This window comes from Bubalus bubalis, chromosome 7, assembly GCF_019923935.1.
Source record: "Bubalus bubalis isolate 160015118507 breed Murrah chromosome 7, NDDB_SH_1, whole genome shotgun sequence".
Lineage (NCBI taxonomy): Eukaryota > Metazoa > Chordata > Mammalia > Artiodactyla > Bovidae > Bubalus > Bubalus bubalis.
In genome coordinates this window covers 101,953,588-101,980,439 of record NC_059163.1, presented here as the reverse complement: position 1 = coordinate 101,980,439, position 26,852 = coordinate 101,953,588, and the positions used below count along the sequence as shown (strand labels likewise).

Here is a 26,852-nt window from a genome sequence, read left to right as displayed (position 1 = left end):
TACTAGAGTGGGATGCCATTTCCTCCTCTAGGAGATCTTCCCAACTAAGAGACTGAATCCAGTCTCTTAGGTCTCCTGTGTTAGTAGGCTTTTTTACCACTAAAGCCACCTAGGAAGCCCCAGTAAACAAAAACTAGACTTTCATAATAAAAGATGGTACAAAGGGCAAGTTTGGTTTATCCCAATATTAAAGTTTTGACATAATATTAGAAAGTGTATTAAATAATAAGGTCAAAAATGGAAAGCCATGTTTTTAGTTAAATTGATTGCAAAATGTAGCATTCAGCAAAATGAAAATCATAAAAACAATGACTGGAATGAAATAGAGTCTGCAGGAAATAATAGGTCAAAAATAACAATGTAAAAACTGAGATTTCAAAACGTATAATACATAGATGTAGGACAGTATATGATGAAGCTGACATTTTAATTCAGAGTAAAGAATTAGTCAATAGTTATGAGACTGTTATTTATTATCAAAAAGAAGGTTAAGCTTTCACAGTATAAAACAAGGTAAATTTAAGATGGGTTAAGGGTAAAATATGAATAATATTAAAAGCAAAGCATAAAATAATATGTGTTGAATTTCAGGTTATACTCTTTGTAAGAACAAAAGCAGAGGAAGCACTTACAAAATAAGAGTGAATCTCTGAAATTATGTACACCATTTACTACATACAATGTAATATGCAAATAAGTTATGATTAAATATTTTCAAAATATATTACAGGAAATAATATAGCATGCTTGATATATCTGAAGGTTATAGAGAAAAGAATAACCATAAGATGCACCAATTGAAAAAGGGCATTAATGCATGACCCTGATGCTGGGAGGAATTGGGGGCAGGAGGAGAAGGGGACGACAGAGGATGAGATGGCTGGATGGCATCACCGACTCGATGGACGTGAGTCTGAGTGAACTCCGGGAGTTGGTGATGGACAGGGAGGCCTGGCGTGCTGCGATTCATGGGGCTGCAAAGAGTCGGACACGACTGAGCGACTGAACTGACTGACTGACTGAGACACTTCACACACAAAAAAGGAGAACTGGTAAGAATATCATTATTTACCAAATTAGATAGACTATAACAAGACACATTTTCCTTGCCTCTACAAATGACAAAAAAAAAGAAAATCAGAATTTTCAGCAACCATAAAGATTTTGTGAAACAGAACAAGTCATTTACTGTTGACCTGAGATTAACTGATATAGTCATTCTAGAAAATAATTTGTCAGTGTGTGTAAAGAACCTTGTAAATACTAGGCCATTGGCAGTGGTTCTCAAATTAAGGCGCACTGAGGAAGCACACAGTTATGAACCTCTGGTGCCCTCTCTCCTCAGACACTTTATAGGGACGATGACCATGTGGGGAGTTTTTAGGTCTTGGTCTGACAGTGGCATTCTATTACCTCCTACCACACTGCATTAGCCAGAAGTCAGACACGGGGCCCAGCTATTTACAGGACAGGCTGGGGAATATAACCTGGGTGTGCCCAGGTGCAGTGAACAAAAATATAACAAATTTTAATTAACACAAATGAAAATGCCACACCATCTTTCTGAGAGGTGCACAGGTTGGAGGGAGCGGGTGGGCGGAATAGGTGAAAGGGATTAAGAGGTACAACACCTCCAGTTACATAATAAAGTCATAAGGGACACAATACACAACATAAGGAATACATTCAATAACATTGTGATAACTTTGTATGAGGACAGATGGTTACTAGACTTACCGTGGTGATCATTTCATAATGTATGCAAATGTCAAATAACTACACAGAATACCTGAAACTAATATAATATTGTATGTCAACATATTAAAATTTTTAAAAATAGATCCAAATAATACAAGGAAACAAAAAATAATGGGAGGAGGGAATAAAAACTCTGAAGTAACAGTGATCAGTTGTTCACATATACTTGCTTTTCATGACTTTCACTATTGTGAAAAGTACCATTCAGGTATTTTATAGAATGTCCTTCAGTTTGTGATTGTGTGACATTGTTCTCATGATCAGACTGGGGTAATGGGTTTCGGAAAGAATACCAAAAAGGTGAAACGCCCTCCTCATCACACCATATTAGAAAGTCAGTCAGTTCAGCCACTCAGTCATGCCTGACTATTTGCAACCCCATGAACTGCAGCATGCCAGGCCTCCCTGTCCACCACTAACTCCCGGAGTTTATTCAGACTCATGTCCATTGAGTTGGTGATGCCATCCAACCATCTCATTCTTTGTCATCCCCTTCTCTTCCTGCCTTCAATCTTTCCCAGCATCAGGGTCTTTTCCATTGAGTCAGTTCTTCGCATCAGGTGGCCAAAGTATTGGAGTTTCAGCTTTAACATCAGTCCATCTAATGAATATTCAGGACTGACTTCCTTTAGGATGGACTGGTTGGATCTCCTTGCAGTCCAAGGGACTCTAAAGAGTCTTCTCTAACACCACAGTTCAAAAGCAACATGATATTAAAATGATTTACCACACTAACCTTGATCATTTGGTTAAGGTAGTATTTGCCAGATTTCTGCACTATAAAATCACTATTTGTTCCCTTTCTATACTTTACTCTTTGGAAGTGAGTCACTAAGTCCAGCCAACACTCAAATAAGTCTGGGGAGTAGGGTAAAGAAGGAATACCTCTTTACCTCTTGAAGTGGGGAGTACATAAATTATTTATAACTTTTCTTTAAGGAAGATTTGTCACTTCTTCCTCGTTTATTCAATTGCTAATTTGTGTCAGTCTGGACTCATGCATATTACTTTTATATGTTGGGTTATTAAAATACTTTGCTTCTGGTAAAATTGAATACTATTTCCTATACCGTTTTAGTGAGGTCAGAAAGAAAAAGAAATATCAAGTGATGTAACTTACTTAGCAAGAAAAGGAATGGGACTAATACTTTTCTAACTTTTGATTTTCTCTTCTTACTAAGGTTCTGATTTTTGTAGCTGTATTTTCACAGGTAAAATGGCACTAGAATATTTCCTATCCATTACAAATTTTCAGAAATAAAATGGTTTTCCACATATCTAGCAAAAGAAATCTTTAGAACATACTTTTAAGTCTCCTTTTCACTGCTTATAACATTCTCCTGAACACTAGAAAATCATTTTTATTTTGTTATTGCTAGTGTCTTTTTCTCTTTGGCGTTATTGATTTGTCTCTACTCCGTTTATTCCTGAGCACAGACTGCATGAAGACTGATTTATTTAATTTGGTGTTTTGTCAAAAACATGACTAGTAGTGATATAAGCATGGCTTGGGGAATAGAATTTGCTAACTTAGGCTTAAATAGGTGTTACCACTAAATTCTCTCTCTCTCAAAAAAAAAAAAAAGACATTAAGTTTGCACAATAACAGAAGTTACTTTAGACAATTATTTCTTTGCAAAAGATGGCCAGCTAATGCCAATTCAAATGTGCATCTTTTGATGACTTACTAATTATCAAATGAGCAAAAGGTAAGAGTGATCTTGTTTGCAGGAAGAGTCATACATACTACTTTAAATGTCTGAAGCTTGAAGACATTATAAATACAATCAATAAATTCTATCAAATTTTCTCAGCTTAATAAAAATTTTAGTATTATTTTAATTTTGGTTTATAGACCTTACTAGACAAATTATTTCATGTTCACATTGTAACAGAAAGTGAAGGACAGGACTATTTACATAAAATATATTTGTTATCTTAACTTATGGAGAAGGACAGGACAACCCACTCCAGTATTCTTGCCTGGAAAACCCCATGGACACAGGAGTCTGGCAGGCTACACTATGTGGGGTCTTAAAAGAATAAGACATGACTTAGCAACTAAACAACAAATCTTAAATATTTATATCTAACAAATATGTATGTAAACTTAAATATATATCTATTATATAAACTTAATATATATCTGTTATCATGAAGGAAAGAATTTTTGCCTATTTTGTTGAAAGCTGTATCCCCAATACCTAGCATTAAGTAGGTACACAAATTAATAAATAAAATACAGGGGGAAAGTATCATCCTATTTCTGGGATAAGAAAATCAAAGTACATATGTAATAATTGATTTACAAATCTGATTTAATTTTCTGACTTTTGATCTCATATGAAAAACACGAGGTCTCAGGCTGGAAATCTAAGAGTATTATTTCCAAATATTTATTCTTATTTCCAATTTAAGTTTGGGAATTAGAACCAGTGACATCTCTATAATTCTTAAAAGGGACTAGAATTTTGGAGAAATTGCAAGAGTACTTTTCTGGAAATTTCATTTGCATTGCAAATTTTCATTTTACTTTAATTATGTGTTTAAATTATATGGCTTTAGTAGGTTTGATGGAGACTAGGGATAAAGCAGAGAGAACTCCCCCCTCACCAAAATCTCTTTTTGCACTTACTCTCCTTTTCTCTCACTAACTGGAGAACCAGAGTCAGGATATACCATATCAGTAGTAATAACAAGATACTCAGACTACTCCCTTCCATCCTCAGCCATGCAAATCCCTTTAAGTGTTAGAAAAGATGATAAACTAGCAAGTCAACATAGGAAAGGAGAAATGTGAGTTGATACCAGCAGTGGATGTGGTCCAGTCAATATTATGAAAGAGTAGTAGGGTAACAGAGAGAGAGAGACATGCAAGCTCGAAACTGTGGAAATCTATGTTAAATTATGCAAATACTACATCATAGTTTATACGAATGGTGGTTAGATAGGTCTCTATTATCATTCAGTTTTGTCTAATTAATATTGCTAGCAAGTAATCTTTAGCATAAAAATCCAGACTTGCTTACTAAGGTGATTAAAGGAAATGTAGCCAAATATATTTTCCAAAGAGCATCCAAGCTGTTCTGTAGTCTGACCTAGCTGTTCCTCCATCCAGAGTTGGAGTCTAATTCCCCTGCTCCTGAACCTCAGGGGCTTTTGTGACTTGCCTGATGGGATAATTTGGGACTTCCAGAGCTAGGTCATAGGAAGCCTGAAGTTCCCTGCCTGGGTCTCTTAGAATGCTTCTTTTTGGGGAAACTCCCTCTGGGGAAAGAGTTATGCTGTGAGAAGCCTGCACCCACTTCCAATCATGAGAGATCCTTCATGGACATACAGCTCAATTAGGTCTTCACATGATGCTCCAGCTCACATCTTATCGCAACCAGTGGATAAGTGCTCCACTCCAATGGAGTAGTGCCCAGCTGAACCCACAGAATCATGAGAGATAAAAGAATTTTGTTTTAAGCCATTAAACATTTGGGTATTTTGATCTATAGCAAAGGATAATATAAATAGACACAAAGCTCTTTCTACTCATTAAGCATGTAAAATATTTCATGGTAGGAGAAACCTTGAATAAATGAGTTATTTCAGGGTACCAGATCATTCCAAGAACAGCTCATGGATAAAATCTTAATATCTAAATGGGTGACCAGAGTACAAGCCCATGATTACAGGATGCTCTGTGTTTTTCAACAGGATGCTGTTTTCTTGTTAATCAAGTGGTTTGCATTCACTGTAAGGAGCTTTATTGCTAGAATCAATTTGAGGACTCATGCTGTGGTGGCTGTTTTACTGTGTATTTTATATTCTCATTTGTTGTTAGGTAAGTGGAACAGCAGCAATGGCATGAATTACTATTAAGGCTTTTCTTATTAGGAGTTGTTACTTCATACCCATCAACAGAGTATTGGTAGATGTAAGTGGTACCTAAATTTCTATTTTCATTTACACAAGAGACATAGAACACAGATCAACAATTTTTTCTTAAGTTATTTACAATAATCAGCTCAAAAGTGACATTAACTTGAAACAAGACTTAATCAGGGAGCCATTTGTTTCCACTTTCATTATTTTTCCCCTGATCACAGATGCTCCTTCTCACCTACCCTGAAAGAGCACCTATCTCTTCTACTGGGAATGAAAAAGTAGGTACTGAAGACTGGCTAAAATCTGTTTTTACATAAAGAACAGCCTCACCTCACTGTTATAGGTTTTTAAATAGTAGCCAATGGGTGAGAGAAGGAAAAAATGAAAGAGTGTGTGTGTTTCCAAGTGTATTTGATAGTTATAGCATCTGGTTATCTCAAAATTCAAATTCAAAACCCTTTCATTTTGTTCATAAGGAAATACAGAGAGGCAGACTCTGGACACCTGTTTGAAACTCTATCTAGAGGCTTTAACAGTATGATAACCAAACTTCATAAAGCTATCCAACCTTAAACACAGGGAGGCTTACTCATTTGCATGTGCTGGTATATTTAAAAAGATATTTAAAAATATAACATAAGAAGGCATTAGATAATTGGGAACAGAAGAGAATGAAAGGGAAATTTGTTAGCTATTCTAGAGCATAGATCAAGACGCTATTAGTAACAAACAAACAAAAAAAAGGTAAAAGTAAAGTGTTAGTCACTCAGTCATGTCCGACTCTGTGTGACCCTATGGACTGTAGCCTGCCAGGCTCCTCTGTCCATGGAATTCTCCAGGCAAGAACACTGGAGTGGGCTGCCATACTCCTGGTTAAAAAAAAAAGCTTCCTCCAAATATCCAAATAGATCAGATAAATATCTTCTCAAGGAATTTATTCTTTCTTTACCATTATTCCTAAAAAGTAATAGCTAACAATCCCAAAGGCATTAATTATCTGAAAAGATTTTGTTAAGCAGTATCTGTGTATAAGACATAAAATATACTGTGAAATATTTTTTAAAAAAAGAAATAAAAAGTAGGACATGTTCTCTGGCCTCACTAAGATTACAGGGCAAATTAAAAGATGAAGTTAGGTTGAACTAAAAATACTAAAGATTCGAAAGTTATAGTGTCATATTCAAGTATAGTCTGTCAGATGGGAATTAAGGTTGGGTTAAGTTGTATGTTTCAGAATGTTGGAGATAGTCTGTAGTGACCCCTGAGGATTCCTGTACATTCTCTCTGTGTAGCAAAGAATGTAAAGTCCTGATCACTCTTTCCCTAATCCATTCCATTTTCCAGGGGTGAGTGTTTGTTTCCAGTGAACAGCATGGTGGGATAAAGTAACATTTCTTCCCAAAGAACAGCCTTATTTCTACTTTCTATGAAAGCAGTATATCTCCCAGGTAGTGGTTCTCTCTCCTCTGACCTGTAACATAGCCCACAATACGTGCAGGCACCCATCATGGGTCTTCTGTGACCCATGCATAGCTGTGAGACAAAATACAGGACACCTAGTTAAACTTGAATTTTGGATAAACAATGGACTTTTTTCATGTGTGTTTCAAATACTAAAGACACATATGTATGATGATAAAAAACTAAAATTCAAATTTAACTATATAGTTACACTAAATTCAGCAAATCTGTCTCCATGAGCATAGAATTGGCAAACTAACGACTGCTTTTGCTTTTGCTGTGAGTGATCAAGTCCTTTGTTGTTGACCCATGATCTCATGTCTTGCTGGTGTTCATGATACAGTAACAGGATAGTAACATTTCTTCCTTGGAAGGAAAGCTATGACAAACGTAGACAGCATATCAAAAAGCAAAGACATCACTTTGCCAACAAAGTTCTATAAATTCAAAGCTATGGTTTTTCCAGTCATTGTGTACAGCTGTGAGAGCTGGAACGAAAGAAGACTGAACACCGAAGTATTGGTGCTTTTGAACTGTGGTGCTAGAGAAGTCTCTTGAGAGTCCCTTGGACAGCAAGGAGATCAAACCAGTCAATCCTAAAGGAAATCAATCCTGAATATTCACTGGAGAGATTGATGCTGAAGCTGAAGTTCTAATATTTTGGCCACCTGATGGGAAGAGCTGACTCATTGGAAAAAACTCTGATCCTGGCCAAGACTGAGGATAGGAGGAGAAGGGGGCAACAGAGGATGAGATGGTTGGATAGCATCACTGACTCACTGGACATGAGTTTGAGCAAATTCTAGGAGACAAGGAAGGACCAGGAAGCCTGGTGTGCTGCAGTCCATGGGATCGCAAAGAGCTGGACACAACTTAGTGACTGATTAGCAACAACAACACTGGGCTAGCATGTTACCCTGCGAGTATGGAAAATCTAAGAATCTGAATAGCTCTTGATATAGGCAAAGGGAGCTTTGTTTGGACCTGTCCCAATTTAGGAGTTTGCTGCTAAGTCACTTCAGTCATGTCCGACTCCGTGCGACCCCATAGATGGCAGCCCACCAGGCTCCCCTGTCCCTGGGATTCTCCAGGCAAGAACACTGGAGTGGGTTGCCATTTCCTTCTCCAATGTGTGAAAGCGAAAAGTGAAAGTGAAGTCGCTCAGTTGTGTCTGACTCTTAGCGACCCCATGGACTGCACCCTACCCGGCTCCTCTGCCCATGGGATTTTCCAGGCAAGAGTACTGGAGTGGGGTGCCATTGCCTTCTCCGATTTAGGAGTTTATAGTTAAGCAAAGGAGGAAAGGCTAGGGTTTTTCTAGACAGGGAAACTGAGTCAAAATGGAATACTCTGAAAAATAAAAAGTAAAACTTCATATTCAGAAAAAGCAAAGTTATAGAAGGCCTTAAAATAGTTGAGAAACAATTCTCTATGGGTCCCTTTCATTTCTTATCAGCAGGAGCCCTGCTTTCGTTTTAGCTAAATTTCCAAAGATGTTTGTACAGCGAACAGTCCTGAAAGATAGTATATCCTTCTGGAGCTAAGGGTGAGTCTGCTTACTGTTCAGTGTAATAAAGACAGTGCCTCCCTGTGCAAGGTTCAGGCAAGCTTGCAATGCCTTATAAAATATTCAAACGTCCTAAATTTGATATTCCTCCCACGTAAGGCAGCACACTGTATGTTCAGGCATCACCTGACCCTCTTCATACCACCCAAAACAAATTGGGCCTGAGGGAGACGATGCAAATACTGATACTCGTGCTACTGCTACGGCTTCAGTTAATAAAAGGTCTGTATCTCTGTGCCAGGTGTCTCCTACTTTTGCCAGCATCTATGAATTGTGGCATGCTAACTTGCAAACAGAATAAAATGCTATTTCTGCACAGCTCTTAAGATCATAGAGGATTTAATAATTTTGAAGAATTTATACATGATGTGATAGTCGCTGGAGGACTATTATATGCTTTGGCTTGAGGGCTGACAGGAAGAAGATGAGATGTTGACATGATTCTCATGCTCTTGCTCACCTTCAGGACCTTCCCTTATACTGTTTCTCTGGCTGGAAGAATGTTACCCTATCCTCTTGTCAGTACACAAAATGCAACCCCCTACACACACATACATAATCTCCAGGCTAAATACTTATGTATGAGCTGTCAACCATTCCAGGAAGTCTTCCCTGACCCCTTCCAGTTCTGCTGTTTTGCTTTTTCTAAGGACTCTGAAAGTGCCTTGTGCTTTACAGATGCTGTATCACACTATCGTATTGTCCTATTTATGAATCACTTTACTCTCTAGACTTTAAGCTCTGCAAAGATATGTTTTAAACTCACATTCTCAATGCTTAGGATAACTGGCATATAAGAAGTCTTGATAAATATTTGTTCAAAGGAGAATTGTAGAAGTCACAGGAAATCCCCCTCTTTGTCATATGTTTGGCTGAATTGTCAAAGAATATATTTTTTAAGCACTCATCTATGATTATCAAGTGTTGTGAAAACGTAATGACTGAGAGAAGACAAGGGCCCAATATTTTAGTTTCTCATTCTATTTCCAGGAAGGGTTTCCCAATTTAGTTGGCTAATGCCCAATTTCAAGGCACTGCAAGCCTTGAAAGATGTCCTTTCTGGTCTCAAGAATTACTTATACCAGCTAATTTTTTTTTATGGTGGCTAACTTAAAGGGCAGATTTTTTTTTCCACTAAAGATAGAATTTAAAATATAGTTATTAAGTAATTATGGGGAAAGAAGGAGAGACATTCATTCCAGATGAATAGAGACAATGAACTACAGGTTCTATGGACTGAATGTGTCTCCCTCAAATTCATAAACTGTGTACTAGAGAAGACTCTTGAGAGTCCCTTGGACTGCAAGGAGATCAAACCAGTCAATCCTAAAGGAAATTAGTCCTCAATATTCATTGGAAAGACTGATGCTGAAGCTGAAACTCCAATACTCTGGCCACCTGATGTGAAGAACTGACTTACTGGGAAAAGACCCTGTTGCTGGGAATGACTGAAGGCAGAAGGAGAAGGGGACTACAGAGGATGAGATGGTTAGATGGCATCACCAATTCAAAGTACGAGTTTGAGCAAGCTCTGGGAGTTGGCGATGGACAGGGAAGCCTGGCATGCTGCAGCCCATGGGGTCTCAAAGAGTTGAACATGACCTACTGAACTGAACTGAATTCCTAATATGATTACATTTGGAGATAGAATCATTTGGAAACAAGATTAAATGAAGTCATTAGGGTGGGGCCAAAGATAACCATAGTGCTGGTATCTTTACAAAAAGAAAGATCATTCTCTTTATCTCTACATGCACACAGTATGTGGATATTGTAGAGGTTAAAGTTTCATCCCTTAGAGATTCATTGCATAGGCCTGTTCAGTTCAGAATTCTAAAAACATAAAAAATATTTTAGTATGACATCTAGTGCAGCAAAATTTTTATAAAAGTGAAATTAGAAGGTAATTTTTCTCTGCTAACACATTTATTTAAACTAGGATGTTAACCTACTTGAGCTAAATTAATGCACTGAAGAGAGTTGTGCATTTTTGAAACTTTATATAGGATAGCAAATAGAGCATAATATAAAGCATCTTGAAGGGTTTTTTCACAGACATACTGACAGACATTCTGTAATTAGCCAAATGTTTTTTAAAATGGTTTTCCTTTTTTATATTTCATAACAAAATGTTTAAAGGACAGAGTTATTTATATATACATCAATTTTGTTTTCTACACAGTCTGTAGTGTACTCAGGAAAACGCTATTCTTTGAGGACTTCGTATTAAGGGATATCGCCCTCTGGCAGGATTATCAACAAGATATTGAACCTGTTGAGGTTTAACAAGACAATTTAAAATTTCCTTTGTAAGCTGGATGACAAATGGCATGCATGGGTCTCTTTTCTACCAACCATCTTAGCAACTCAAAAACAAAGCTATGCCAGAGTGAATAACTTAAACTACATGGTTCTGGTTGACAAACCTAGATTTTTCACATACATACCAAACTAAAGTTTACAGTTTTCAGAGAGGAAAATCAAATATACATCCAACTTATGTTTTTCATTTTTCAATACTACTACTCTAATATTGTATTAAATATGTGTGTCAGGCACTGTATTTAGTATTTCATATGAATTACTGTATTTTATCACTTCTAAGAAACACATTTTTCACATTTTAATATCTCTGAAATATGGATTTATCTTAAAATAACAATCAGACAACTGAATTCAGTTGTTACTGTATGTATATATATATGAATTTCACTCATCCCTAGGGTTATGATTGGATAATTGAAATTCCTCGCTCAACAAATCATTTAAAAATTATAGTTAAACTGGTAGTATATGTTTTGTTCTTAGTACATAAAATAATGGTGCAATTACAATATTCTCACTCATGGTCAAATTGTATCTAGATTAATTCTTTGCTGAAAAATACAATTTGTATTTCAACAGCAGAAACTCCAACTGTTCATCATTTCTTATAGAAATCTCATACCACACTTTCAAAGCAAAGACTAGAAATATTTTGGATCTGATTAGCCATTTATATATTTAAATATGGGGCTACCCAGGTGGCATAGCTGTAAAGAATCTGCCTGCCAATGCAGGAGATGCAGGAGACACAGGTTTGATCCTTGGGTTAGGAAGATTCCCTGGAGTAGGAAATGGTATCCTGCTCCAGTATTCTTGCCTGAAAAATTACATGGACAGAGGAGCCTATGGGGCTGCAGTCCATAGGACTGTAGAGTTGGACATGATTGAACACAAATTTTTAAATATTTAATGTTATCTGCCTTTGATCCCTCACATTTACATATAAATGTTAATTCAGTACACTAACCAACTTAAATACATATAGAATAGGGTGCCAATGAATTAGAAAAATAAATTTAGAGTGAGAAGGTCAAATAGTAATAATAATAATACACTTTAAAAGCCATCAATAACATGTGCTATTGAAAGAACAGAATAATTATTTTCAACTGCAGATTTTATGTAAGAAGGCAAACTACTTCATGAAGGCAGCATTAGTACTAAATCTGAGCAAAGGGCCCATACAATGGATGATTCATTAATAATGCAAAAAGTTGTTTTTTATTGTTGTTTTTATCATTTTGCCAGTTGAACATACTGCTAATAAATGTTGAGATAAAAAAAGAAAGTAGATTAAAAAAAAACATGCTATAGAAAAAACACATGCTATAGAAAATTCAACAGAGAAGTGTGGAGTCCTTGAGAAGCAAAAAAATATAATGATAATAGGAATGAGTGGCTTGGCTCCAACATACAACTTTCAAGAATGTCAGTGACAAAAAAAAAAAAAAAAATTCAGTAGTGATAATAAGCCAGTTCAGTGAATTCATGAGCACATTAATATGAACCAAGTATTTATCCCATGAATAATGGTTGAATGAATCAAACAGAGGAAGGGTTACAAGGAACAGTAGTTTTGAAAAGAATAGAAATCCATTTGGCTGCAAAATAATTTCACCTGTAATATCTGAGAGTAGCAGCAACATCTGAAACATGACAGGAGTAACAAAATGAAAGAAATTAGGATTGTCAAATAAACAAGATAAGGATAATCAACAGGACCATAACAAAAGGATACTTTATAAGTGAAATATGATTAATGAAAGCACACAAACTCTGGAAAGTCCTATGTGCCCATTAATCCATAGATAATATCAAACTGTTAATCAGACAATGAATCAATCTTCCCTGACATTAATTGACTTGTGAAATAAATTAATAACTATCTACATATTAAGCACCAGCTGTTGTTCTATAATCCGTATAACTATGTGAACATTTTCCACACAAAGCTAACTCATCAGTGCAAAGTAATAATGGAATTTATAGGCTAATTCCAAAAACACAACATGATGATACAGTGTGATATGCAAATTTTGCTGCAAAACTACAAAATAATGCCTAGATTCACCAAAAACAGTAGAAGCCACGGAGTCTATTTGAATTAACTTACTTAATTCTTAGTGTTACTATAAATCTTGAAATAAGTCTACTTTTAGAAAAAATAAAAGTAGAAACAGTATACTGTGGCTGTTTTACAGCCATCTGTCTCAGAGAATACCTGAAGTAACCTTAACTGCTGTCACACAATACCCATTATGTTAGAGGACTATCAGCTACGATTAAGACGAAAGCAGTGTATTTTCTTTAAACAATATAAATCATAAAATATGTTAAAAACTGACCCTATTTGTTAGTCCACTGATATATTATTCTGATTTTCTTCTTAACCATAGGAAATAGCTTATGTATTATCACTTCCTATTTATGCATACATTTAAATTACAATTATATCTTGCTTATGCATTGCATCAGAAATTAATCTGAAATTCAGATTAGATATACATAAAACACATTTGCTCTTCAGCAAAAATAATTATTTGTTTTCTGTATAAAACTATTGGATTGAAATTATAAATACCAAAATAACTAAGTATACTGTACAATATTACAGTTATGAAAAAGTGCTCTATTAAAGGATGTGTTATTCAAACTCAAAGATGGCTAATCATTTTTGCTTGATTAATCCTACACAAATCTAATAAAATTAAAAATCACATTATAAAATTGATTTTAAAAAATTCAGTGTTTCTAACAGTTGACAGACTACATGGCCATTATGAAAAATTAAATATGAAACCTTCATAAAACTGACTATATAAAACATTGAATGTATAAGATAAAATGTTTGATTTTACTATTACCAGGTAAGAGGCAAAGACTTCTTGGACTACATACATTATTTTAAGAAATATAAAAACTACTCTGAAAATGACAGTAATATAGACACACATATTTATGTATATATTGTTCCTGAAACCAAAGCATTGCTTGCCTTTTTTTAATTGATTTTCTATTACAGTGGAAAATATATTTGATCAAACCTGAGCAATCATAAATAGAGAAGGAAGGCAATACAGAGTCACTATTTTAATATGATTATTTCCTAGACAGAGCAGGCAAGATATTATTCAATATCAAATTCAGAACAAAGAAATGGCTTTAGAAATATTCAGGTGTCATAACTTGTTTAAATTTCCATCAACACAGCGAGTAATATTCCTCAAAGATACTCAGACTCATTTACAAAAGTGACCTGGGCAATGCTTCTGGGACCTCGTATCAATCTTGATGCTAAATTTAGCTTTTCAGCATTAAAAAATAACTAAGTTTATGCAATCAAAAAGTTAGAGAATTAAAATATATTCTGTAAATTTTACAGCTTTTGAATAATAAAAAAATTTAAAGGTCAAGTTAGTTGAAAGTAAAAGAGTACTCTGTATATTTATAGTTGATAAACCATTTTAAAATTCTAGAAACTCTTGTCCTTGATTGAATACTGAAGAAACCTAAAGCTCTAAGTTTCTGCACAAAGTTATTGCACGCTAAAGGCTCTCACAGCCACCACGTTAAAGGAACAAAGGCTGAAAATGTCACCTGGTCTGGGAAGAATGTTTTTGCTAGATTGTGCTAGGTTGGTTGAGTTGTCAGAATAAGATAAATGGAGCTGAGCTGTACCATTAACCTGTGACATTTCTGACAGTGCAAGGCTATAGGTTCTGAGAAAAGTAGACTCTTTCTTTCTTTGCTATTCCTCAGTTTTTAATAGGAATGAGAAAAGATAGATGAAATGTTTTAATGAACTACAGAAACAGATCAGAAGCCTATCTTGAAAATAATATGCTTTCTGTTATATGTAAAAGCATATCCCTAAATCAGACTATGTTAATAAATACATCACATAATTTTTGTCTATATTTTAAAGAGATAAACATTAAAATAGTCCTTACTCTTATCTAGTCATTTAAGAGCAACAAAAGCTGTTTTTCCTTATTGACACTTTGACTTGTACTTCTGTCAAAAAAGTTTAATTAAAACTAAGCCATCATTTTAATGACAATAAGTCTCACTCCATTCTTAAAATCACTATTAAGTATAAAAATACAGAAGCAGGGGTGGGAAAGAGGTTCAAAAGGGAGGGGATAGAGAGTTATGACTTATATTGTTATACAGCAGAAACCAACACAACATTGTAAAGCAATTATCCTCCAATTAAAATAAATAAATAAACAAACTAAAAAATAGAGAAAGAGTAATAGCATTTTCTGTTTTAGGGTTACTAAAATTACATAGAAACTTTAATATGCTTGTAGATTTTTTTTTTTCTGAGTTTCTCATTAACATGGAAAAAGTAAAATAGATGGATGATGGCTATATTTTTGGAAAAATAAACTAGCAAGATACAATGAAGAATAAATACCAGTCGATGTTCATAAGAGTAAAAAAATCAAATGATATCATGAATTAGTACTGATACTCATAATCTGATGATAAAATCTAATGGCCCGGTATGCATCTCTATGCCTGGTATGCATCAACAAAATGACATTTTTTGATCCTGAGTCCTTGCAATTCATATACAAAAAAAAAAAATCAGTTTTCAAAGATCAGGATGTTACACATTCATTGACTCAAAAGAACCAATATCTTTTATAAAACCATATCATAACTAATACAAATCAACAAAAAATTCTGTACAGGTCACTGTGCAGAAGAATGACCATATGAAGATGCAGAGAGACACAGCTTGTGCTGAATGTGTTCAAATCTATAAAGGAAAGCAGAAATAGGATCAGTGCCTATATCAATAATATAGTGTTAAAATGCAGCAGTGTTCAGAAAAGTGAAAGTTGCTCAGTCGTATCTGACTCTTTGTGACCCCATGGACTGTAGTCCAAGGAATTCTCCAGATCAGAACACTGGAGTAGGTAGCCTTTCCCTTCTCCAGGGGATCTTCCCAACCTAGGGATCAAACCCATTTAACAACAATTTATTGGATTATTACTATGTGCCAGATACAATTCTAATTATATTTAAAAGGGAATGCATATTTAGGTAGGTAGACAGGTACATAGGCCACAGATTTGAATATTTCTTCCAAATATTTAAGAAAATATCCTTATTAATGCTGTATTACACATAATGTGCTTAGTCACTCAGTCATGTCCGACTCTTTGCGACCCTATGGACTGTAACCCGCCAGGCTCCTGTGTCCATGGAATCCTCCAGGCAAAAACACTGGAGTAGGTTGCCATGTCCTCCTCCTCCAAGGGATCTTCCCAACACAGTGATTGAACCCAGGTCTCCAAGTGGATTCTTTACCATCTGAGCCACCAGAAAAACGCATTATATATAATAAATAAATAGATATCATGATCTTTAAATCATGTTGCATACATATGGGTTTGTCATTATGAAGTAAGGAATTTTTTTTGAAATAAGTGCCGATTCAGTTGTACTCCTATCCAGTATTAAGTAATTTCTGTGATCTCTCAGTTCTTGACCAAATGCTACCTATTTTCATCACAACTTTGAAGTTTCATTTAGAATCTGAAGTAGCAAATTTACTTCCTTAGTTTTCCTATTTTATGACCTGTTCAATGATCTCAACATTTTATAACTTAAAGTGAAAGTGTTAGCTGCTCAGTCACGTCCAACTCTTTGTGACCCATGGACTGTAGCTGGCCAGGCTCCTCTGTCTATGGAATTCTCCAGGCAGGAATACTGGAGTGGGTAGCCATTTCCACCTCCAGGGATTCTTGAAGGCCCAGGGATTGAACCCAGGTTCCCCACAGTGCAGACAGATTCTTTACCATCAGAGCCACTAAGGAAGCTCAATATATTTTAACGTTTGGGCTAATATCACTTTTCAAGATTTACTTGGTAATCATATATTGAGAATTTTAATTATGGAAAATCAAAGTATGATTTTAAGAGTAATCATCAGTGTTCAAATATAGAGACTGCTAACACTTCAACATAGCTATTTATCTATTGATTTTTATATCTCAGGAAAATAATTCTGCTTATTCTCTACAGGTCCCTAACAACAGATAATGATGGCTATTTCTTAAAACTTTCTTTTTCATCCCTCCTTCCTGTACAACTTTACTGATATATAATTTGCAAATAAAAATTGTACATATTTATAGTGTACTGGGAGTTCCTGGTGGCCTAGTGGATAGGATTTCAGGCTTTTACTGCTTTGGGCTGGGGTTCAATCCTTGGTCAGGGAACTGAGATTCTGCAAGCTGCAATATAATAATTTGATACACATGTACACTGTGAAATAATTATCACAATGTGTTCATTAACACACCCATCAACTCACATAGTTTAACTTTGTGTTCATGTTGAGAACAGAAGATCTACGCTCAGTAAATACTGCACATTAGATCCCCAGAACTTATTCATCTTATAAATAAAAGTTAGTACCCTGTGATCAAACTCTCCCTTTACCCCTATATCTCTTGTTTAATCAATTTAATTGGAGGATAATTACTTTATAATATTGTGATGGTTTTTGCCATACAGAAACATGAATCAGCCACAGGTATACATGTGTCTCACCCATCATGAGCCCTTTTCCACCTCCCTCCCCACACTATCCCTCTGGGTTGTCCCAGAGCACCAGCTTTGGGTCCCCTGCTTCATGCATCAAACTTGCACTGGTCTTCTCTTTTACATATGGTAATACACATGTGTCAGTGCTCTTCTGTCAAATCATCCCACCCTCACCTTCGCTAAGTGAGTCCAAAACTCTGTTCTTTACATCTGTGTCTCCTCTGCTACCCTACATGTAGGATCATTGACACCATCTTTCTAAACTCTATACATATGCATTAATATACAGTATTTGTGTTTCTTTGACTCACTTCACTCTGTGTAATAGGCTCTAGGTTCACCTATCTCATTAGAATTGACTCAAATGTGTTCCTTTTTATAGCTGAGTAATATTCCATTGTGTATATGTACCACAAGTTCCCTGGCAACCACCATTCTGCTCTCTTTTTCTGTGAATATAGATTTTTTATATTTCATATATAAGTAAGGTCAGTGTTTGTCATTTAGTGTCTTAATTATTTTGTATAATGTCCTCTAGGCCCATCCACGCTTTTGCAAATACCAGGATTTGTTTAAAGGCTGAAAATATTCTATTTTCTGTGTCCTTACATTTCCTTTATCCATTCTTTTGTTGACTTTTATTTAAATTGCTGTCATATATTAGATATTGTAAATGATGCTGCAATGAATGTGGATGTGCAGATATCTTTTCAAGATCCTGAGTTCATTTCCTTTGGATACACCCCCCAAAAGTGGGATTGCTGGATCATACGGCAGTTGTTTTGCCCTGTCCAGCACAGTGGGTGAGAAAGACCTGTAATGGGGGTGAGAGCATAATGCAAAGACAGACGCACACAATTTGGCAAGCAGGGAGTTAGGGGGCCCTCCTGCACTCATGGCAGGAAGGCAAAATGGCTCCTTTCAGCCCATGCTTTTATTGGTAGAAGTCTCACATGAGGTCATTAGGAAATAGATATACTGGGGAGTTTGATCAGCACACCATAAAGAGGGAGGAAAGTTAAAGCTCTGCTGTTAATCAGGAACATCTTGTTTTGTTTCCATGGAAACGGATGCAGGGACAGGCAGTGAAGCAAAGCAGAGAGCACGGTCCCACCCCAAGTATGTCCGTCCAGCATGCCTACTAAGACAATCACGAGGCACAGTTTGCCACACCCTCGAGTCATGGGGCAGGTTATGGTCTCCACTCTGCCAGGCTGCAACAGTATTTGATTATTACACAATGGCTATACCAATCTACATTCCTACCAAGAATGTACAGTGTTTCTTTTCTCCACATACTTGCCAGCACTTTTTATCTCTTGCCTATTCATAAACACCACTCTAACAGGTATCTGGTGACATCTCATTATGGTTTTGATTTGAATTTCTCTGGTGATTAGTGATGTTGACCATTTATCTGTTGACTATTTGTATGTCTTCTTTGGAAGAATCTCTAATCAGATCTTTTTCACATTTTTAAATTGGATTGGTTGTTTTTACTGCTGTTGAATTGTAGGAGTTTCTCTATATTTTGCATATTAACTCCTTTTCAGATATATGGTTTGCAAATATTTCTTCCATTCCATAGGTTGTCTTTTCTTATTGTTGATTATTACCTTTGCTGTGCATTTTCAGTTTGATGTAATCTCACTCATTTATTTTTACTATTGTTGCCTGTGCTTCAAAGTTATATCCAAAAATATAATGCTAAGACCAAAGTCCAGGAGATTTTCCCCTACGTTTTCTTCGAGGAGTTGTATAGTTTCAGGTGTGTGTTTAGTTGCTCAGTCGTGTCTGACTCTTTGCGACCCCATGAACTATAGCTCACCAGGTTCCTCTGTCCATGGGATTTTCAAGGCCAGAATACTGGAGTGGGTTGCCACTTCTTTCTCTATATAGTTTTAGGTCTTACATTTAAATCTTTAATCCATCCTGAGTTAATTATTACTTATAACTTTTGTAAGAGTCCAATTTCATTTTCTACATGTGAATATTTAATTTCCCTCTTATTATTTATTCAAGAGACTATCCTTACCCTACTACATATTCTTGACTCCCTTACCAAAGATTAGTTGACCTACTAGTAGCAGGGATTTATTTCTGCTGTTCAGTTGTTCAGTCACTCAGTCCTGTCTGACTCTTTGTGACCCCATGGACAACAGAACACCAAGGTTCCCTGTCCTTTACCATCTCCCAGAGCTTGCTCAAACTCATGTCCATTGACAAGTCAATGGTGCCATCCAACCATCTCATCCTCTGTCATCCCCTTCTCTTTCTGCCTTCAATCTTTCCCACCATCAGGACCTTTTGCAGTGAGTCATCTGTTTGCATCATGTGGTCAAAGTATTGGAGCTTCAGTTTCAGCATCAGTCCCTCCAATGAATATTCAAGGGTGATATCCTTTAGGATTGACTAGTTTGATTTCCTTGCAGTCCAAGGGACTCTCAAGAGTCTTTTCCAACACCACAGTTCAAAAGCATCAATTCTACGTTCAGTCTTCTTTATGGTCCAACTCTTACATCCATACATGACTACTGGAAAAACCATAGCTTTGACTATATGGACCTTTGTCAGCAAAGTTATGTCTGTGCTTTTTAATTTGCTGACTAGGATTAAAACCTAGACAGTCATTTGAACATTCTTTGGCATTGTCCTTCTGTGGGATTAGAATGAAAACTGACATTTCCAGTCCTGTGGCCACCACTGAGTCTTCCAAATTTGCTGGCATATTGAGTGCAGTATTTTAACAGCATCATCTTTTAGGATTTGAAATAGGTCAGCTGGATTTCCATCACCTCCACTAGCTCTGTTCTTAGTGATGCTTCCTAAGGCCTACTTGACGTCTTCCTCCAAGATGTCTGGCTCTAGGTGAGTGATCACACAATTGTGTTATCTGGGTCATTAAGGGATTTATTTCTGGGCTATAAATTCTGTTCTTTTGGTCTGTGTATCTGTTTTTATGCCAGTACCACATTGTTTTGATTAATATGTGCATGCTCAGTCGCTTCAGTTGTGCACGACTCTTTGCGACCCTATTGACTATAGCCACGCCAGGCTCCTCCTCTGCCTGGAAATCTCCAGGTAAGAATACCGGAGTGGGTTGCCATGACCTCCTACAGGGGATCCTCCCAACCCAGGGACTGAATCTGTGTCTCTTATATCTCCTGCATTGGTACGGGAGTTCTTTACCACTAGCTCCACCTGGGAAGCCCTTTTTGATTACTATAGATTTGTAGTATATTTTGAATTCAGGTAGTATGATGCCTGCAGCATGTTACTCTTTCTCAAGATAGCTTTGGCTATTTGAGTTCTTTTGTGACTCCAGAGGATTTGTAGCATTGTTTTCTCTATTTAAGTTAAAAATGCCATTGGAATTTTGATAGAGATTGCACTAAATCTTTAGATCACTTTGAGTACATTCTAACAAATATCAATTCTTCTCATACATGGTCACAGTACATTTTTCCATTATTTGTGTCTTCTTCAGTTTCTTTCATCAATGTCTTCTTTCTAGTTTTCTCTACATGATCTTTCACCTCCTTGGTTAAATTTATTCCAAAATGTGTGTGTGTGTGTGTGTGTGTTTTTAATGGTATTGTAAGTGGAATTATTTTCTCAGTTTCTTTATCATAGAGTTCACTTGCAGTATAGAAAAACACAGCTGATTTTTGTATGTTGATTTTGTATCCTGTTCCTTTACCGAATTCATTTACTTGTTCTAACAGGTTTTTTTGTGGAGTCTTTCGGGTTATCTATATTTAAATCATGTCTTCTTCAGAGAAATAGAGGAAAAATACTTAATTTTTCATCACTGAATATGATGTTATAATAACTATGGGCTTGTCATATGTGGCCTTAATTATATCAAGATATATTCCTTTTATATATAATTTGCTGAGTTTTTATGATGAAAGTTTGCAGAATTTTGTCAAATGTTTTTCTGCATCCTTTGAGATAATCATATATAAATCAAATAGCAGGGAGATTAATAGTAAAAGCTGGGCAGAAAAATAATTTTAAAACAAATGGTAAATACCAGACTAAGTAGCATGCAACGCAACAAGCATGAGGGAAAAAGAAGTTCAGTTTTGTAAAAGAGGAAATCTTAAAATGAATATGTAAAATGTGTGTGAAACCTACATTAATATGAAGACCAACATCATGAATAAAGTGAAATCCTGGCATTTTTCCCTCTAAAATTAGGAAAAAGGCGAGGATGTTAGCTCTCACCATTTCTATTTAATATTGTACTGGAGGTAACATCTGGTGAAATAAAGGAAGAAAAAAGAAAAAAAGAATAATATATTCAAAGTAAGACTATTTCTTTGCAGAAGACAACATTATTACTAATGAAAAAAATGCAAGGAGTATATATAAGGCAATTCCTAAAACTAATAAGTTAACTTAGTAAGACTGTAAGATTCAAAATGAACATATACAAATAGGCCATATTTCTGCATATTATCAGAAAAGAATTAAAAACAATTCCCATTTATGACTGTCATTGTAAAATTAAAAGTGGTTTGCTGACTGTACTAAAATCATTTTACTTGATATCAGTTATTAACAAGGAATTAGACATAATTTTAATACTCTATTTCAATTCTGTTGAATTGAAAGATAAAAATATCATATAATAAAGAATAAGAAAATTAATGTATCTTTCTTTTGATATATATATACCTATAGATATATGTCACATTGGAATATATCAATAGAAAATTTAGATAATAATAAAACAAGGTAAGAGAAAATTAAACTTCAGGGAATAATTGCCAAATAAATTCAAAACAGCTGAAGAATAGCAGAACTTTCCAGAATAAAGGAAATATTTATAATCACTTTGAAAAATGTTTAGTCAATTTAGTAAACATTATTTGATGACTAGATGAATCGATTAAATCCTGCAATTGCATATTTTTCATTCAGTTCAGTTCAGTTACTCAGTCGTGTCCGACTCTTTGTGACCCCATGAACCACAGCAAGCCAGGCCTCCCTGTCCATTACAAACTCCCGGAATTTACCCAAACTCATGTCCATTGAGTCGGTGATACCATCCAACCATCTCATCCTCTTTCGTCCCCTTCTCCTCCTGCCCTCAATCTTTCCCAGAATCAGGGTCTTTTCAAATGAGTCAGCTCTTCGCATCAGGTGGCCAAAGTATTGGAGCTTCAGCTTCAACATTAGTCCTTCCAATGAACACCCAGGACTCATATCCTTTAGGATGGACTAGTTGGATCTCCTTGCAGTCCAAGGGACTCTCAAGAGTCTTCTCCAACACCACAGTTAAAAAGGACCAATTCTTCAGCACTCAGCTTTCTTTATAGTCCAACTCTCACATCCATACGTGACTACTGAAAAAACCATAGCCTTGACTAGACGGACCACTGTTGACAAAGTAATGTCTCTGCTTTTTAATATACTGTCTAGGTTGGTCATAACTTTCCTTACAAGGAGTAAGTGTCTTTTAATTTCATGGCTGCAATCACCATCTGCAGTGATTTTGGAGCCCCAAAAAATAAAGTCAGCCACTGTTTCCTCATCTATTTGCCATGAAATGATGGGACCGGATGCCATGATCTTCATTTTCTGAATGTTGAGCTTTAAGCCAACTTTTTTACTCTCCTCTTTCACTTTCATCAAGAGGCTCCTAGCAGTGATTCAAGTTGTATTAATGTGTCTTCTCCAAATGGGAATTTATTTTGAGAGTGTCTGATACAAGAGAATTTGAGATGACTCCTATTTCAAAGATAATTTTGGTAAAATTCACTTTATTTTCAGCCATACTATTATAATAAAACATGTAGGATGAAAACTAGGCTACACAAAATGGCATCACAAGGAAATGAGATATACTGAACTTATCTCAAACACTGTAGATGAATATATTTTTTTTTAAGATTTGTATATGGACCATTTTTAAAGTCTTTACTGAATTTGTTACAGCATTGCATCTGCTTTATGTTTTGTTTTTTTAGCCAGGAGACATGTAGGATCTTAGCTCCCTGACCAGGGATTGAACCTGCACTCCCTACAACTGGAAAAAGTTTTAACTGCTGGACTGCTAGGGAAGTCCCTGCAGATGATTATCTTTTAAAAAACTTTCAGTATTTCCAATCTCAAGGATTTTTAAATCTGAAAATCTAAACTTGAACTGGTATACAAAAATTCATGCCCCTCTATTCTATGAGAATGAAATTTAAATAGAATGTGATGTTTATATGATGTGCCCTTGATCTTTTGATTTTCATAAAACTCTGAAATATAACTTTAGTAAAATCTTTCTTTTTAAAATGGCATGTGTACATATTACTTAATAGAAGTACCTACCTCACATATTTGTTTTGACAATAAAATGAGAAAATGTTTTTAACACATCTTGAACAAATAAGGCATCAGAATACATCAGTTTCCTTTTCTTTCAAAGAAAATAAGACATGGATGGTCACAGAAAATCATCAAGAAAATAAGCATTTTATCTGTTCTGCATCACTGATTCATATGAAAGAATTGTTTTTCACTAGTCTCCAGCCAAGCAAATAAGCACCTTAGAGGAAACAAACCTTCAACAAGTGAAATATTTTCTCTGACAAATTGTCTGGATGTTGTGCCAGAGAAATATGTATTACTGGACCCACAACATGTTCCTATGTCCTACCTTTTAATACCAAACTGAAAGAGTCAGAAGGGAAGCGAACATCACACGGCTCTGGTCACTCGTGAGACTGTCTGGCTTAAATCTGACACTTAAGAGGCTGGGAACCCTAAACATAATATTATCTATTTTTCAGTTAAGCAGATCTCACTTGGGAGAAGTGCAATAATGTTCAATATTCTTACTTGAAAAGCACAATGAACAGATAAATAATATAGTTTTTTAGTATTCTAATTTTCTAAAGCCTCTTTATTTTAAAATTCTGATCAAGATAGGTAAATTTGCTTCCCTTCTCTTAAGAACAGGTTTAGATATATTTAAGCTTTCTGTCAGTGACAACACTAGATTTGAGATGAACTGGTGTCATTTTTTTGTTTCCCACAATGTCATGTTCAAAATTGGATAAAGTGTACAAGCAAATTGCATGGCACAGCAGGGTCGAGGAAGTTACAGGCAATTGCATTGCACTTTTTCCCGTATCTTAACGGTACAGTTATGCAATTCTTCTGATAACCTTAAAAACTAGCCTTCATCAGATGCTATTTAGAGTATAATATGAGGGTTATAAATAAACTGTTGCTTCTTTAAGCAATCCAGAGAGACATAAAAGACAGATGGAGAACTGAATGTGGCCTATTGTTTTATATAGCTATGGTTTAAAAAAAAAATCTCTATTCACAAGAAAAAGCCTCTGCTGCATGGCAGCTGTTGACTAGAGTGGGCTGAAAGCATCTTGCTAGAAAAACAAGAGAACCAGCAGCAGAACAATGTGAGTGCAGCTCTATAGCCTTCTTAAGAGGAAGGACTTGAAACTCGGGTGTTAAAGATAGAATTCATAAAATAATATCAAGAAGCCTTTTTTATTTTGCTATTAATTTCCAAGTAGTCTGCAGCTATCAGAGCTTCAAATACTCTAGCATCTTTAGGCTCCACTAGATGCATTTTAACCTCTGCCGTGTGGCATGTGAATGCGGCTTGTTTAGTTAGTTTTACGACATAATTAATAGGCATTGTCAGAAACTCTCATCTTTGATCATGGGAGGTTGGCAGCCCTTTGTTGCTCTCATTCCAGGCTTTGAGAGAGTGGCCAGATGGTATGTCCTACCACAAACTGCAGTGTGGAAGATATCCTTTCTAGGACACTTTCAAATTCTGTTTGGCCAACTTCATGACTCCTGCAGAAAAGTTCATTTAGTTACAGTTTTATTTAATTTGCTATAGGTACAAAGACTGCTCTTGGACTCCCTCTAAAACTTCACTGAGGTAAAAATAATTTGAGTTTTTCTCATATGTTTGACTCAGTGAAGCAGCGGCATTTTATACTAAAGAAAAGTGTTTCCCCGATACCTAAATTCTAGTCCAAGCCCTGCCACAAACAGGCTTCTAAAGACCAGGGATGTATTTTACTCTTTCCGGGTCTCAGTTGCTTCATCTTTGTAATGAAGCACAAGACTGAATGATCCGATTACTTCTCTCTGGATAAGTCCATGGTCCTGTGGATTTTTCTAAGTGTAATCAATTGTAAACGTTATGTTGCTTGAAGTAGACCTTTGTTTGGTATTCACAAGTTAAAATGTCTGGTTTTGAAGATTTGTGAGAGTCCCCCTGAGTTTTATGACAAGTAGCACTTTGTAATTTCACTGATGAACAAATTTTATTTGCCCACACTGCAAGGCTATACGCAGGAGTCAGATATATTATAACAAAATCTAGTCCTCCATCCACTGTTTGTATTTCAATGTCAAAGTCTCATGTTATCGTCTTGTTATCAGCAGATTCCAAAGAGATCATTTCTTTTTTGTTTTCCTTTGATATATCTTATTTCATTTTATGATGGGAACTTGTAATATATTACTTTGAAAAATTAGTCTTTTATATAAAACCTGAATTATATATAAAAGTTAACTAAACACAGGTTTAGAATGGAAACCAGAAACATAAGAACCCATGGAAAAGTTTCATGAGATTCCATACTTTCAATTCAAATCAGAATCATCTAACTTCTCCATCTTAAGTATTCAGATTTCAAAAGCTTTGATTATTTATGTAAATCAATATATGTATACACTGTTCAAAATATATTCATGCTGATTCTCTAAATTATCAGCATTACTTATGTAAATATTATAAAATCTTAATAAGTTATATAAATTATATTATCCTAATAATTTCAAAATCAATTCTTTCTTTTAGAAATGCCTAGTGTAATTTTTTGTTTGGTATGAATAACACTAAGTAATGGAGAAGGCAATGGCACCCCACTCCAGTACTCTTGCCTGGAAATCCCATGGACGGAGGCGCCTGGTGGGCTACAGTCCATGGGGTCGCGAAGAGTCGGACACGACTGAAGCAACTTAGCAGCAGCAGCAGCAGCAACACTAAGTAATGCCTCAGTATAATCCATGATCTGACACAGAGAACTATATCAAAGTTTTCTAATAATTTATTGTGTTTAATTGATAGCAATTAAACATGTCAATAAATGGAATTTCTCTTCAGATCAACACTGTTTAAAACACTTTCTCCTTCAGCTTCTGTTAAACTAATAGCAAATGCATTTAAGTATTTTCTAGTTCATGTTTGAGATCCTTATAGATTCAATTTTATTTCATAACTAAAACATGACAACATAAATCTGAATCTCATAGT

General features: G+C 35.6%; 1 protein-coding gene across 2 annotated transcripts in view; it reads right to left on the bottom strand.

Moving 5' to 3' along the window:
- Window positions 1-26,852, bottom strand: part of STPG2 (sperm tail PG-rich repeat containing 2) — a 620,311-nt gene that overhangs the window by 174,346 nt on the left and 419,113 nt on the right. The window contains exon 13 of one of the 2 annotated variants that reach the window (XM_044946202.2): window positions 14,097-15,752. The exons of the other annotated variant lie outside the window; for it this stretch is intronic. Coding sequence (XP_044802137.2) covers window positions 15,747-15,752 — 6 coding nt within the window. The 3' untranslated portion in view covers window positions 14,097-15,746. Of the gene's footprint in view, window positions 1-14,096; window positions 15,753-26,852 lie in introns of those variants that run through there. 2 annotated transcript variants of the gene reach the window in all.